This window comes from Erythranthe guttata, chromosome 1 (assembly GCF_056151865.1).
Source record: "Erythranthe guttata isolate IM_541 chromosome 1, IM_541, whole genome shotgun sequence".
NCBI lineage: Eukaryota > Viridiplantae > Streptophyta > Magnoliopsida > Lamiales > Phrymaceae > Erythranthe > Erythranthe guttata.
Window position 1 is genome coordinate 3,916,156 of NC_142533.1, and position 15,894 is coordinate 3,932,049.

General features: G+C 31.5%; 3 protein-coding genes across 4 annotated transcripts; 2 read left to right on the forward strand and 1 right to left on the reverse strand.

Moving 5' to 3' along the window:
* Positions 1-40: 40 nt before the first annotated feature.
* ISPF (isoprenoid F) lies at positions 41-2,219 on the forward strand. Its single transcript, XM_012998870.2, has 3 exons — positions 41-511; positions 754-884; positions 1,824-2,219. The coding sequence occupies exons 1-3, from the start codon at positions 172-174 to the stop codon at positions 2,055-2,057; spliced, it is 705 nt and encodes a 234-aa protein (XP_012854324.2). The 5' UTR covers positions 41-171; the 3' UTR covers positions 2,058-2,219.
* Positions 2,220-8,021: 5,802 nt separating this feature from the next.
* LOC105973822 (1-aminocyclopropane-1-carboxylate synthase) lies at positions 8,022-10,952 on the forward strand. The gene is made up of 4 exons (XM_012998873.2): positions 8,022-8,349; positions 8,455-8,586; positions 8,690-8,850; positions 9,579-10,952. The coding sequence occupies exons 1-4, from the start codon at positions 8,200-8,202 to the stop codon at positions 10,570-10,572; spliced, it is 1,437 nt and encodes a 478-aa protein (XP_012854327.1). The 5' UTR covers positions 8,022-8,199; the 3' UTR covers positions 10,573-10,952.
* A 2,507-nt stretch (positions 10,953-13,459) lies between these two features.
* On the reverse strand, positions 13,460-15,098 carry LOC105973686 (heavy metal-associated isoprenylated plant protein 39-like). 2 transcript variants are annotated; one of them, XM_012998718.2, is made up of 3 exons: positions 14,827-15,098; positions 14,463-14,538; positions 13,460-14,188 (listed from the first exon to the last, which is right to left on the reverse strand). In XM_012998718.2, the coding sequence occupies exons 1-3, from the start codon at positions 14,833-14,835 to the stop codon at positions 13,842-13,844; spliced, it is 432 nt and encodes a 143-aa protein (XP_012854172.1). In that variant the 5' UTR covers positions 14,836-15,098; the 3' UTR covers positions 13,460-13,841. The 2 variants fall into 2 exon arrangements, with proteins under 2 accessions (XP_012854172.1, XP_088673875.1); XM_088817749.1 differs by lacking the exon at positions 14,827-15,098 and adding an exon at positions 14,663-14,733.
* Positions 15,099-15,894: the final 796 nt, after the last annotated feature.

The window sequence follows — 15,894 nt, forward strand, 5'->3', positions numbered from 1 at the left end:
ATTTAAGAAGACTTGCTAAATTAAAAAAAAAAAAAAAAAAAAAAAAAAAAAGAAATTATAGGATGTCCCAATTTCAATGTTCGTCGAACTTTAAAAAGATTCTCATTTGTCTACGCCGTAGCCGTCAAATAAAACCCCACGCGCCTCCGCACAAACAGAAATCATCAAAAAATGGCTACGATGGCTGCTTCTTCACTTTGCTACACAGCTCCACTCCCCAGGACAAACCTCTTGAGCCAATTCCCAGTCTACGCCACCGGAGCGTGGCTCACACCGCGCGCGCTTCCGTCCATAAAACTCAAATCGAGACCCTCGTCGTCTCCAGTTGTGGCGTCTGCAGCCACCAGCGCCGTCGAATCGGAGCCGCAGACCGCCGCCGCCGCTCCGGCGAAGGTTCTGCCCTTCCGCGTCGGGCACGGGTTCGATCTGCACCGGCTGGAGCCAGGATATCCTCTCATCATTGGTGGTATAAACATTCCTCACGACCGAGGCTGCGAAGCTCACTCCGATGGTAATCACGTTTTGCCCTAAATCGGAAATTCAAACTCGGAATTTTTCAATTTGATTTTCACAGTTAAAATTACAATTTATGTTGACTGACAGTCACTCTAATTTTTACATTGATGCTGAACAATGAACATTGAAAATTAGAGCTTAATAGATGATTGGATCTATATTCATTTTTTATTTATATATGGCAGGAAATTGAAAATTGAGGAATATATATATGTATGTTTGTATCTCTCGTTACAGGTGATGTGTTGCTACACTGTGTGGTCGACGCGATATTAGGGGCACTAGGGCTTCCGGATATTGGACAGATTTTTCCGGATACGGATCCTAAATGGAAAGGCGCAGCGTCTTCGGTTTTCATTGAGGAAGCAGTGAGTGTTCGTTCCTCTCGTTTCTTTTATGCTTAATGCATATTTTGCAGTAATATCTTTTGCATAGCGATTAATTGTCTTCTAATAGTGGATATCTTCTGTTTTAGATTTTGACTGATTCGAGAATATTCTGTCAACACTATTAAACTATCAGTCGAGTCGAAAAAAAAAAAAGAATCTAATCTGAATGAATGAACTTCCTGAAGTGTCGTTTTTAGAGCGAGAAAAGCGACTTTAGTTCAATAGAGAATCAGCTAAAACCAGAGAAAACAAAATTACCAGTCTTTTGTAAAACGGCAGGGCAAATAAGAAACATCGTTGTAGTTACCGTTTTATTCAAAAACCGGTCTTGCCCTACCATTTTACACTAGACGGGTCTTTTTTTTTTCCTTTATGCAATATTTTGACAATTCGTTTCTACTTTTTAGTCATATGTAGTCAATTACCCGAAAATCGTAACGCAGTAAAAAATTTCCCTACTAAAACAAATTCAATGTATCCAATCACTTTTGTCTGTTTGGAGAAGAAAACGAATAGAATAAAGAGCTCTGTTAAATGGTTCGTTGCCACTTTTCCTCTCGATACTTATTGACGTACTCTCGACATTATTGATCCCATAAATATGATTTCTTCGCCTACTAGTATTCACATGCAAATTGGATTTATGGTCTGATAACCAATAGATATACCTTAAACATCCGACTACTACTTATCTGCCTTGATTTGGAATTAGGGCTAGGGTTATTAGACAATATAATCAAGCTCTGTCAAATGGTTGCAGTTTAGGTTTTAAGCTTGAGTTTTTCAAGCATATAAACAATATTTAGTCCATAATCGATAGAAATATTGCGGCTTTCTAATGTTTTAGTGAGGGGATTGTAACTGTGACTAGTTTTATTCTAAATTCTAATTATCCTTGTAATACGGTACATATATCAGGTACGACTAATGCACGAGGCAGGTTATGAACTCGGAAATTTAGATGCTACGTTGATTCTCCAAAGACCGAAGGTCAGCCCTCACAAAGAAGCTATTAGGTCAAATTTATGCAAGCTGCTCGGTGCAGATCCTTCGGTTGTAAACCTAAAAGCGAAAACTCATGAGAAAGTTGATAGTCTCGGGGAGAATAGGAGTATAGCTGCACACACAGTTGTTCTCCTTATGAAGAAATAATAAATAGTTTGTTGTATGTACATTATACAAATGGTTCTTACAGATCCAATCTCTTAATACTTAGCTCTGAAAGCTGATTAATGAGTATATGTATGCAAACGTGATATACTTATTCATCGTCTGTACTTCGGAGATTGAATTATATACTCGTTATTAGTTTTTCTGTGTTCTTTTCATTGTTTTAGGGATTGGATTTTCATTTTATGGCTTGGTTATCGTTTTATTTTCTGTGTTACGATTAGGGTTGGAAATCAGACTAACCTGATCATAATACTTACTTTCGGAATTTTTCTATTTGGGTTTTCGGAAGTGAAAAAATGATTCTAATTTCCATTCGTAAGATTTCGCAAAGTTTGGAATTTTCGAAGATTACCTTATTTCTACATTTTGGGATTTTTTTTTTTTTATTTTTTTTATTTGAAAAAATTCAGCCAATTTTTGTAGGGTGTTTGTCTAAGCTTATAAAATATTGGGGTTATTTTACATACCCCCTAGCCACCAAATAAACTAGGGATAAACTCAAGCCCAAATCATCCTTTGACATACCCCCTGGGGACGCGAAAGTACTATACTACCCTTATGTGCAATTTTCGGCCAAACTGCTTTCAGCATTTATGGTCCTGCATTTATCATTTTCGCTGATTTATTTATTATTATAATTTTTTTTTTTTTTTTTTTTTATAAATCTGTTTGTTATATATATATATATATATATATATATATATATATATATATATATATATATATATATTTAATTTTTTTTTTAAAATAAAAAAAAAATATTTTTTTTTTATTTTTATTTTTTAATTTTTTTTTAATTTTCAAAACAATATGTTTACAGTGCTGAAAATAACTACATGTAACTACCTATAGTAATTCATAGTTATGTTCGTTTTTTCCCCATATTTTTAGTCGATCAATTGTATACACACACGAATACTGACTTGTACAAAATAAATTCATAAAACCCCAACAAAAATTTACAAATTTAAATATTTTTATTATAAATCACATCAGAACCAATAAAATACAAAACGAAAATACATAAATATACGCATATATAACTACATGTAACTACATGTTACTATAGTAATGTATAGTTATGTATACAGTCTGTTGAACAGATCTGATGTAACTTAAAAAAACAAAAAATTGACACCTTCAAGGAAAGGATCAATGGCCTTCATTAAGCTGCAATTGCAAAATCAAAACAAAAAGAAATTACTTTAGTGCAAATCAACAAATTTGAATAAAAACATCAAAACACTCAAAAATCACCAAACATTATTAAGAGATCGAGAGATAGAGAGAGAGGTTATTGCTGGGAAATGCAAAAAAATATAGAAATAAATCTGAAAAGATAAAAATAAACGAAATTACCATCAAAATATAGATCCCGACGAGAGGAATCCAACGGTGGATGACCCGTCAAATTTCGACGGGTGGAACACAAAATAAAGCTCCGGCAAGACCACCGTCTTCGAATGAAAAAAAATTGCAGAAACAGATCCGCGCTCGAAACTGAATGAAATCACCACCAAAAGAAAGAGCTCGACGAGAGGAATCCAACGGTAGTTAAACCATCGAATTCCGACCACCGGAGAGAGAGTTATGGCTGCGGGAAGCAATTTCGCCGGTGAGAGGTTTGTAGAGGCGGGATTTTGAATCTGGGAGAAGAAGAGAGAGACCGTGAGTGGCTAGGGTTAAAACTGATTTTAGAAGGGTATTATAGGTACTTCAGGGTAGCCCAGGGGGGTATGTCAAAATATTTTCGAAATGAGGGGGTTTCACCTAGAGTGTAATCCACTTGGTAGTTAGTTCTATATAATTTGGAAATGAGGGGGGTCTACAAAATAATCCCTAAAATATTTTAGAGCTTATAAGTTATTTCAAAGTGTTTGGTATTTTTTTTAATAATCTTAAAAATTCAAAAATAAGTTGCCCGAGAACAAATAATTTTAAAAAAAATTACATTTATCCCACCTATTTAAGATATTATAATGATTAAAAATAGTTAATAAGCTCACTATCAAAACACTTTAAAAATTAATTCTAAAAATAAGACGTAACACTTATCAGCTCTTAAAACAACTTATAAAACATAAGAGTTTATCAGTTGTATAAAATAAATTTAGTCGAACATGTCCTAAATTATCACCTGAAATATTGCTAATTTTTAATAGGCAAATGGATTTTATTTAATATTTCCAAATACGGAAATAAGAAATACTGAACAGCGACTAATGAAATGTACAGGAAAGAACGAATAGCGCTTCTGTTTCGGACAAAGAAGATCACGACCACAAAACTTGAGACAATTGAATTGACCAAAACTTTTGACGACTACTCAAAGTCAAAGAGGAAAGTCAAATGTTTTTTTTCGTGCACAAATTAAATATGGGTTGCGATTAACATTATAACAACTGTGATAGCTATTCAATGCACCACGAGGGTTAAATTACTACCACATTTTTATTGTTTTTACAAATTGTAATTAAATAAAAAAGAAAAAAGGAATTTCGAAAATGCATATAAACCTAACATTAGCTGTTTAGCCATCACGTGCATGGTTTATGACTTGGATGTATACACTATAATTTATTCATCAAATTAATTATTAAAGAAACTCAATTCTATAGTATGATTTAGTTTAAGGGTAAATTACGGGCGCTTTTGAAAGTAAAATCAAATTACGAAAAAAAACACATTCTGTTAGAGTAATAATAATCAGTCCACCTTATACTGTGAATTTTTTTACATTTTTAATCCTTATGGTGTTAAATTTAACTGAATCTTCTGGATTTCGTGGAATGTTCTCTAATTTGTACTCGTTTTGTTCAAAAAACCAGCCTTCCACAATCTAATCATTTACAAGACAAGAGTAAAACAGATACAAACTTGTAGTTTGTACTCTCGTCTTATGATCATCTTGTTTTAAAATATGGAGCTTGAATACAGTAAAACGGATACAAACTGGAAAATATTGCACATAATCTAGAAGATTCAACTATATTTGATATCGCAAGTGTGGCGCGTGTAAGAAGATTCGTAGTTGAAGGAGGTGGTTGTAATTACTCAAACATGAGGGGTTTTTTTTATATAATTTTACCTTACCTTATAAGGTTAGACGTAATTTATGATTTTTTTTAATGCAAATACAATTTGGAATAAGAACAATTAATTTTGTATCAATCAATTGATATTGTATTTTTTGTAGTGAATCATAATGTTTTTTCAGATATGTATAATCGTGAAACATAATTTTTATGTCATTTTCAGTTATTTACAAATTTGAATTTTCCACTTGGCTTTATAGGGACAGAATCTAAGGAGATTTATTCTAATAAAAATTCGATTACTTGTATTATTTGAATTAGACTAGATAATGTTTGCAGACAAAATATTCTATTTTTCCACATACAAAAGTATTTGTAAGTGAATTAAGTACCATAAAAATAAAAGAAAAAAAAACCGACCTATAATTTACTTTGTTGGAAAATAAGATGTATCAGCTTATCAGTCCTTAAAATAATTTATTAGAAGTACAAACTTATCAGCCGTTTAAAATAAGTTTAATCAAACAAACCTTTAATCAACTTTCAATATCTTCATTATGTATTATATTGGTTGAATTAATATTTTACACATTTAAAACATTTAAAGAACATATACTTGACAAACAAAGCTATCCGACGAAATTTGACCATATTATTGAACACTTGGGTCAAAATTTCACCAAATAACAATTTTATTCCCAGTACAATGGTCTTGTTCGGGTAACTATCTTATATTCCAATTAATTTAGATATAGATGATATCGAATAGATTATCTACTGATTAATTGATTAATTATTTAGTTAATAAGATGGTTCGATTTTTTTATGTTATATCTTATATTAATAAATTATAGTATTACATGTGATTTGTCTATAAAACCTCTTACACCTAACAAAACTCAGATGTAGTTTAAGAATAATTTATTTTATATAGTCATCCCGTATAAAATTAGTCTCAGTCAAAGGTAAGGGTGCGACTAATTTAACGAAAGAGTATATATTTGATTGTGAACTATAACTATGCATTGCAGTGAGTTTGAGTAGATACAAAATTTGTCAACCGTACGTCTTACTAGCCCCATGATTTAGTTACTAAAACAAAATACTAGTAACCGATGCCTTAAATTCTTGAATATTATGATTAATGCTAAGTCGACTCCATCCGATTGAAAATTTTAGAGTGAAGTCCAGATCAATTTTCATAGTATAGCAATAAACCAAAAAATAAATGTTTTATTTCCCGATTTCACGATCTATAATCGTGGAGGGAGGTTTTGAGTTCGATTTCGGTTATGTGGGTATTTATTGACTTAAGACCATCATATAACATTGAACTGAAAAAAAAAATATAAGGTTGAATTAAAAAAAAAAAAAGGTTGACAATTTTGATTTTGGTCGTAGACACTACATAATTGGTCTTGTTGTATCACTATCTAATGACTCAAAATAGAGTTGCCTCTGAAAATCTTGAGATGCAAAACATTTATGCAAGAATTGAAATTTCTAGGCTTGCTCCCCCATTGACTAAAATATTTTGACCAAAAAAACAATACAAAAATCCAATTGATGTAAGAATTTAGACAATTATTGAGTTATGTATTATACTACATTGTAGAGAGACCATCATATTTGTATGATTTGGTGTTACACCTCGTTCGATTTTATATACTGGATTAATTTGGACTAGATCGAATTTAATTAACAATCGATTGCTTAACTAATTATCTGGTTACTAAAATGTTTGGTGGCTTATATTATATTTAGTATCTAAATTATTAAAATGTGACATTGAATATCATTTATCAATAACATTCTAATTTAACAAAATTACATCCCAATATGCATAATTTAGCTACTACCCGCAAAATTAATTGAAGGGGAGAAATGAAAAATATTAATTTTGTTGAATAATAACATTTAATTGCAGACTTCGTTTTTTATAGTAGACTTGAATTAATCTGAATCTTGTGAACTAAATATATTATTAACTCACGCATACTATTTAGTCTCGAACATCGCCTTAGACTAACTAAAAAAAGAAAAAAAGAAAAAAAAAAGAAAAAAAGAATTGGACACAAGATTCTAATCTTAGTTCCAAATCTAAGTTTGTAACAACCAAAGAATATTACTAAGTCATGATCCATAATTTCAAACATTTACATGTAGTTGTTAGTACAAGAATGTCTCAAGCATGCAAGTTTTATATATGCAACTATTATATATGAAAATGAGAGTGTTGAATGTTCTGAATTTTTGATCATATAATTCAAGAACTCACTAGGAAAATTATTGCAGCATTCACATTGTCTAGAAAAATACCTAATTTACAAGAAATTGCTGCCCAAAATCATTAAAATTGGACAGCAATTTCACAAATAAGGAAAGTTTAACCTAAACAAACCACAAATTTAAATCCACCAAAAAAGGGAAAAATAATTAAATTTTATTTCTTCGTTTATCGATAACCCTATAACCGGCCTAGCGTTTATAGGCAATTATTAGCCGAATAATTGCAATTAACTTTCAAGCAAAACATTATTATTGGAAAATGTCACACTAATGAGGTGGTCCTTTTAACAAATCTTGATATAATCATTATTTTTATATTATCCATTAATTTCAAAGAAAAACACTGTTGAAAATATTACATGGAAAACATAGTACATGTGATCAAAATCTGGTTTAGGACTTGTGTTCAAAGCCGCCTACCAAGATTCAAAATTATTTATTTTTTTCAAAAAAAGAATTCAGTTTTAATTTTGTAATTATTTTTATTTTTATTTTATTTAAGGAGGAGATAATTGTTTGTGATGTGTCCTTCATAGGAAACTTCACTTACTCTGAATATTGATATTATTTTTTCAAAGAATCCCACTACTATAAATACAGATGTCCTAAACCATAACATAGTACTCAAATAAAAATCTTTCAATATTACAATTCAATAGCAACTACTTACACATAGTTTCATAACTAATTTCTTTTGTTCTTTCATTCTTTTATTCATTATTATTTAATTCATTTATATAGTTCTTTTTCGATTTAGTGGTATTCGAATTCTTTTTTTTCTGGAACAAGAAAAGAAAATGGAATATACTTTGTCGAAAATTGCGACGAACGACGGACATGGCGAAAACTCTGCTTTCTTCGACGGGTGGAAAGCGTACGACAGTGATCCTTATCACCCCACCAAGAATCCCAATGGTGTTATTCAGATGGGATTAGCAGAAAACCAGGTAATTAACATTAAAAATAAATAATTAAATAAAAATGGAAACATTAATATAATCCTTATGAACATATGTATAATTAATTTTTTTTAAATAATTTCCTTTGTGCAGCTTTCATTCGATTTAGTTCAAGAATGGGTGAAGAAAAACCCGAAGGCCTCAATTTGCACGAACGAAGGAGTGGACGATTTCAAGGAAATCGCGATTTTTCAAGATTATCATGGCTTGCCAGAATTCAGAAATGTACTAATATTTTATTATTTAGTATAAATCTTCAAATATACATAATTTCAAGATTTTTTTTTTAGAATATTACCTAATTATATTTGATTAAAATGATTTGCAGGCAGTTGCAAGATTTATGGAGAGAGTGAGAGGAAACAGAGTCCGGTTCGACCCGAACCGAATTGTTATGAGTGGCGGTGCAACCGGAGCTCAAGAAACATTGGCCTTCTGCTTGGCTGATTCCGGTGATGCACTTTTGGTGCCAACTCCATATTATCCAGGGTAAGAATTTCTAAAATTAAAAAAATTAAAAAAAATTAAAAAAAAAATCTCTTCATTCTAATTTTGGATGCTTATTGGCAATATAGTCAATGCAAAAATTCTTACTTATTTGTTTATAATAATTTAATTATACATTGGTGGGGCTTGAAAAATAACTTTGTAACCACTACTTACTACTTTTGTAATAAACTAAGACTTACGGTTCAACTTCTCACATATATGACAAATGCCCCTAACTTTATTAGTGAACCACTATTTAGTCCTTTTGTGATAAACTAAAACCCCAACCCAACTTCTCCCACATATGCGACAAATAATTAATATACGGCCACGTCACGGGCTACACTCCCGTCGTTTTTTTTTTATATAAATTAATAGAGATTTATTATTTTTCGAACAGTTTATTAATAAAGACAATATTCGGGATACGCAATCGATCTTCATTAGAGGACATGAATTAGTCAACCATCAATTTCAGCCTATAGAATTATCATTTTCAGTGTCCCCAAGCATCTTTTCTTTTAATTAAACATCAAATAATCCAAATTATGTCAATTTTGTCTCTTTCCTAACACCTTACATAGTTACATTACACACCTAGATGTAAAAGCAAATAGTAATTTTGGTGACTTGTCAATATTTAATCTGCTTACATACACTTGTAAATAAAATAAATTTTTTTTTTTATAGTATTATAACAAGTGACTTATTCCGTATTCATCGTGCAGGAACGACCGAGATCTGACGTGGCGAACCGGAATACAACTTCTCCCGGTCGTATGTGAGAGCTCCACCGGTTTCAAGATCACCCGCGAAGCCCTAGAGACCGCGTACAAAAAAGCTCAAGACTCGAACATCAAAGTGAAGGGCCTACTCCTCAACAATCCATCGAATCCACTAGGCACAACGATCGACAAACAAACCCTAACCGAATCACTAACCTTCACCAACGAGAAACAAATCCACTTGATATGCGACGAAATCTACTCCGCCACAGTCTTCGACCAACCAGGTTTCACCAGCATTGCCGAAATATTCGAGGAAAACCCTAAAAGTTACAACCCTAACCTAATCCACATAGTCTACAGTCTCTCCAAGGACCTAGGGTTTCCCGGTTTCCGTGTCGGCATCATATACTCGTACAACGACACCGTCACTAATTGCGCGCGTAAAATGTCGAGCTTCGGACTAGTCTCCACCCAGACACAACACCTAATAGCCTCCATGCTCTCGGACGACGAATTCGTGGACCGTTTCATCCCCGAGAGCGCTAAACGTCTCGCCAAACGGCACGAGATTCTCACGAGGGGGCTAGCTCAGGTTGGCATCGGGAGTTTGAAGAGCAATGCAGGTTTGTTCTGCTGGATGGATTTGAGGAGGCTTCTAAAGGAGGCGACTTTCGAGGCGGAAGCGGAGTTGTGGAGGATGATTATAGAAGATGTCAAGATTAATGTTTCCCCGGGGGCCCCGTTCCACTGCTCGGAGCCCGGGTGGTTTAGGGTTTGCTTTGCGAATATGGACGACGAGGCGGTTAGGGTTGCGATTAATAGGATTCACGAGTTTGTGATGATTGTTCAGACGAAGAAGCAACGCTATATAAGGAGGGGTAAACTCGAGGTTAGCTTATCGTTCCGTAGATTGGATGAGATCATGATGGGGTCCATGAAGATGTCTTCGCCTCATTCGCCGATGTCTTCGCCGCTTGTTCGAGCTATGACTTGATGAAATTTATGGGGGTTGTTTAATTTGTTTGTGAATAAGAGGAAGATGATGATCAAGGTTGGTACATGCATTTTTCCTCAAGAAGTAAAAGATTGATTTTCTAGTGATTTGATTTTATTATATAAGGAAGCTTTTTTTTTTTTTTTTTTTTTTTTTAATTTTTTTTACCTGTTTTGATATCAGGGTTTTTTGTCCACTTGACACATGCAAAAATGTGATCAAATGGAATTTGTTGGGATATGTATTTATATAGTTAATGGATTAATATCTGATTTTTATTTTTTTTGTAATTTGGTTTTTCTATTTGTAATAGATGTAATTGTTGTAATAAATACAAACGTTGAATTATAATATCATAACAAAACATTATTATGATTTAATTAACAACCTTTCTCAAGTGGATCTATCATCCTGCATCCATATTGAATTTGAGAGGAGCTATTAATATATAATTAGAAGTCAATTATTACAGAGTTATATTTAAATTATGGATTCTCGCAGATTGTAATTAGCCTATTTCCCTTTTATAAAGAATATACCATTTTGATAACATAATACACGAATCAAATTAATCACTATATTTTTTAAGTACTGTAACAAATCGATTCCGATTGACACGATTACGTGACTAATAAAGATTTTGTCTCCACCAATGATGCAAAAGTCAAAACTGCTTACTTCTAAGAGCTGAGCAATTAATTGGTTAGTTTGACCAGTTTTGAGTCAAACTTTTAATCTTTGATTTATTTTTTCCGATCGTAACCTCTGAGATATAGTCAACTTATGAAAACGTTATTGTTTGGATAATTATATCCACCTATTTTTTTAAAATATATTTTTACATAAAATTTATGTAATTCAGTTATTTACCGAATCAAATTGACATTCAGTTAGGTAAACGATATGAAATGTTGGCGTACCAAACTTTCGGTTCGATTATACCGATTTAACATTACTAAATTTACCTCTTGAGGGGTATTTTCGTAAGATAATACATAATTGAAATGGTGACTGTAATTATCTAAACAAAAGGAGAATTTCATAATTTGATATAATTCATGGCGTAATTCTTTAAGCTATCCTCCGATAAGGTTAACGTTGGCTAATTGAAAATAGACGAACCAAATCTAATTCGGGATTGCAGTTCTTTTTTATTATGCTAATTTTTCTAGGCTATAAGTTTTATTGCAATAAAATTAGAAAGTCGTGTGTAGCCAAAAGTCAAAGTCTTATATTTTAGCCAAAAGTCAAGTGGCGGCAAAATACAATTTGGGCCCCTACTAACGGGCTTACTGGTCCATCTTCTACGTGGGCTATACACTAACCTTCTCAAACTAATTCAATAAAAATAGGGTGAATTACATTATTATTCCCCTGAGGTAAGGTTAAATTACGAAAAAACCTCACATATTTGGATAATTACAATCACATCCTTCAACTATGAATCTTCTTGCACGTCCCCTCTCATGGTGCCAAATTTAGTTGAATATTTTAGGTTATGTGAAATATTCTCCAGTTTGTACTCGTTTTACCCCATTCGAGCTCCACATTTAGAAGCAAGATGATCGATCGTAAGATTTGTCTTTTGGTTAGTAAATATCAGATTGTGACGCATCAGAAACTACACTTTTACACAAAATAAGTACAAACTAGAGAACATTTCACACAATGTAAAAGATTTTGTTGAATTTGACACGTAAGAGTGGACGTGTAAGAAGATTTATAGTTGTGGAGGTGATTGTAGTTACGCTATCAGAAGAAGTTTTTTTCGTAAGTTGACTCTACTGCAGGAGTGGCCGCAATTTACTGCAATTTACTATAAAACTATGTGCAATAAAAAAGACCTAATTACATAAAAATTAAATACAATCAATTGAATGCATATAAAATTTGATTGTCCATATAATAAACTTGAAGTATGTCATCTAGTATATCTTGTTTTTCAGAGATGGATGGAGTGAATAATAAATTAAAATTGATTTAAGTAAAAGAATATAGATTGGTTAGGAATTGGTGGACCAATTTTGTACACTGTGTGACGCATATGACAAGTACTTTGATAGTCAATATATATTAAATTTATTTATTTTAATTTTAGTGGCTGGCTTGAATGAGTTATTTAACTATTTCAAGTAACTTGTTAATATCAATTTCGAACTTTCTAGAGGCATCTCGATCGAGATAGAAATCATTTCAAATTTATAAAAAAAATTATCTTTTTTCTTTCAGAAAAAAAATTATAATATTTTTTTAATTATCTTTGATTTTGATATTATTTAACTACTGCAGTTGATTTTGATTTTGTAGAAATTACATTTGGTGAAATACAGTATATAATTTTATATATTGATCTACATAAAATAACACATACATGTGTATGTATACTTAACTAATGGATTTTTTTTTAAATCAATGATGTAAAATTACATGGTATATTTCACCAGGTGTAGGTTCTAAAAAACCAAAAAAATACTCTGATTATTGAACTTATAGGTTCTAAAAAACCGAAAAAATACTCTGATTATTGAACTTAAATTCACTTTTCAATCTTTTTTACTTTTTATTTCAAATTTTTAAATAAATAAATAATTGTATAAGTAATTGTTACAACATGCGTGTGCGTATTCAAAGATATCCGAAAATTAGATGGAAAACAATAACTTAGAAAGCTACACTAAAGAGTAGAATTTCCAAATTGAAAAGTCTTTATGCAACAAAATAAGTCAATTTCTTACTATTTCAGCAAAATAAATAAATAACAAACAATTTGAAGAAATCTCTTATTATATTTTCCCAAAAAAGAAAAATATTACATGAACTTCAAAAATTATTCCCCTATTCCTTTTTCTTTTTATATATATATACTTTTTATAACCAGTCTTATAAATAACCATCACAACTTTTAACTTTATAAATGACCATTATTACAATAAACGCACTCGAATAGTTCCGATTTTTTACTCTTTCGGTGGTTACGACCAATCCTATTTGTTCTATTTACATAAATAAAAAATATTAGAGTTTGTTGCAATTAGTACCCCTGTATTACACTGAATTACTAAAAAACTACTCTACGTTATTTCATAGACGAAAACCACCCTATTATTTAATTTGTTTTAGCAATCAGTAATCCCTATTCAACGGGGTTGTATGCTAAAAAAAATTGAACCATAAGGGGATTTTCACCAGTAAAATAACAAGGGGTAATTTTTTTAGTAATTCAATATGACAGAGGGGTACTAATTGCAATAAAACCCTAAAATATTAAATCAAGAAATAACACAAGAATTAGGATCTTCCTCAGAGCTGTAGACAGGGTAGTACTGTGTGCATTGAGGGTTGTAACTTTGGTACAATTTGAGGAGCTCAGCAATTTGTTTTTCACTCTCTTTCTTTTTTTCTTCTTCAGTTTTCTTTTTATCTTCTTCAGCTTTCTTTTTATCTTCTCCGGCTTTTTTCTCGTCTTCCTTTGTCTTTTCGGGCTCTTTCGCGGGCCCGACCGTGAGTATTTCCGCGTGCCACGATTTTCTCAATTTGCTCACTACATCAACTGGATCAACATTTCCAATCACCGTTAGTTTCTTCTCGTTCATGTCCATCGCAAGGGACTCTAGACCTGCACACACCGTAGCGGTACCCGAAATATCAATATATAGGCAAATTAATTATTTTATAGGAAAGAAAAATAGGTACTAAGAGTTTTTTTTAATAATTCGATATAACATATGGCTGCCAAAATTAATAAATTAATACAGTCGGGACTAACAAAATTTTTATTAATTATCGAACTAATAATTTAATATGTTTTCACCGAGTCGGAACCAGAAGGAATTATTGTTTAAACGAGGTTATTAATTAATTTACCGATGTTATACTGTACGTGTGTGTACCTGTGAGGCTGGAAACTGCCTTCATGGCCTTCTGTTTGTCTTTGATGTCATGAATATCTAATTTCAGAACAACTTTCTGCAGGGCAAAGAAAAATTAATTAATTAAATTGTATCATAATCATATAGGCAAGAAAATAAATTATTGCAAAATAATTAATTACAGTATAAAAAATATTTGATATTCCGAATAAGGCTCAAACGTAATCGATACTCGTCTGCACATATTTACATGTATATTTTGTTCGGTTGATAAAAAAAATTAAAAGAAAAAAAGAAGTGAATTATGTTGGAGATAAATTAAAAACAAGAGGCGATTAAATACAGAAAGAAATAAAATAAATAAAAATAAAGGGAGTTGTCACACCTTGGTCATCTCAAGAAATTAAATGAAGGTTGAAATCTTGATTGTATTGAAAATAATTAGATGATGATCAAAGAAATGCAAGTAAATTTCTGAGAAATGAAGGATATATAAGAGATGTTTATAGAGAGAGACAAGTGAACATAATATATACTTATAATAAGAGAGAGAGAGAGAGAGAGAGAGAGAGAGAGAGAGAGAGAGAGAGAGAGAGAGAGAGAGAGAGAGAGAGAGAGAGAGAGAGAGAGAGAGAGAGAGAGAGATTAATTTAATTTGGTAGACAAACAATTTATATATGGTGTGATTTAAATCCATGCAAATATCAGTCAACTTAGAGAGGGGGTGGGGTGGGGTGGGGTAGGGGTGAAGAAGAGGCAATTAAAAATTAAAATAATTAGACACAATTAATTAATTAATTAATCTCCCACAGACAATTAAAGGGCCAATTCGTAGGTTGAATTATTATACATATGTAGACTTTTCAATTGGTCGATTTTTCATCTGTTTAACTTTTGACACTTGAATTTTCTTTTGTCCTAACTATTTTTTTTTCTAGAATAGGTAAATATTTATTTATTTTAATTAAAACAGTTCAAAATTTTAGTGGTATAATATTATTTTATATCTTAGTTAACAACAAATAAGAAAAATATATAAATCTATATAAGAGTAAATAAAAGTAGCCGACAACATTACAAATTTATATTATATTATATTATATAAAAAATTTAAAAAATAAATAAATAATTTTACTAGTGAACCTAACTTGAGAAAATAATAATAAACATATGATTGTGAAGAATCTCACTGACCGTACTCGAGGAGGTCCTAATAAATATTTATGGATACATTAACCAGAGCAATTAATTAATTAAACTAATTTTTATTTGAATTAATTACACTTGAAATAGAATCTTGACAACATCACGCGGTCTTCATATCCATAATATTATACAACGCGACAACCCGATCTTGTATACAACTCTCTCGTTTGGTTGTTAAAATACGATTAATTAAGGTATAACTATCCGATTTTATATGCATGGAATTGCATAATTAGACTAATAGAGG

What these genes read in the sequence shown, in the direction of transcription:
- LOC105973822 (XM_012998873.2), top strand. Translation starts at nt 8,200, where the DNA reads ATGGAATATACTTTGTCGAAAATTGCGACGAACGACGGACATGGCGAA. An exon ending in GCTTGCCAGAATTCAGAAAT is followed by an intron (nt 8,587 to 8,689) that starts GTACTAATATTT and finishes AATGATTTGCAG; the next exon opens with GCAGTTGCAAGATTTATGGA. An exon ending in CCAACTCCATATTATCCAGG is followed by an intron (nt 8,851 to 9,578) that starts GTAAGAATTTCT and finishes TTCATCGTGCAG; the next exon opens with GAACGACCGAGATCTGACGT.
- ISPF (XM_012998870.2), top strand. Translation starts at nt 172, where the DNA reads ATGGCTACGATGGCTGCTTCTTCACTTTGCTACACAGCTCCACTCCCC. An exon ending in CTGCGAAGCTCACTCCGATG is followed by an intron (nt 512 to 753) that starts GTAATCACGTTT and finishes CTCTCGTTACAG; the next exon opens with GTGATGTGTTGCTACACTGT. An exon ending in CGGTTTTCATTGAGGAAGCA is followed by an intron (nt 885 to 1,823) that starts GTGAGTGTTCGT and finishes TACATATATCAG; the next exon opens with GTACGACTAATGCACGAGGC.
- LOC105973686 (XM_012998718.2), bottom strand. An exon ending in GGCAGTTTCCAGCCTCACAG is followed by an intron (nt 14,189 to 14,462) that starts GTACACACACGT and finishes CGGTGTGTGCAG; the next exon opens with GTCTAGAGTCCCTTGCGATG.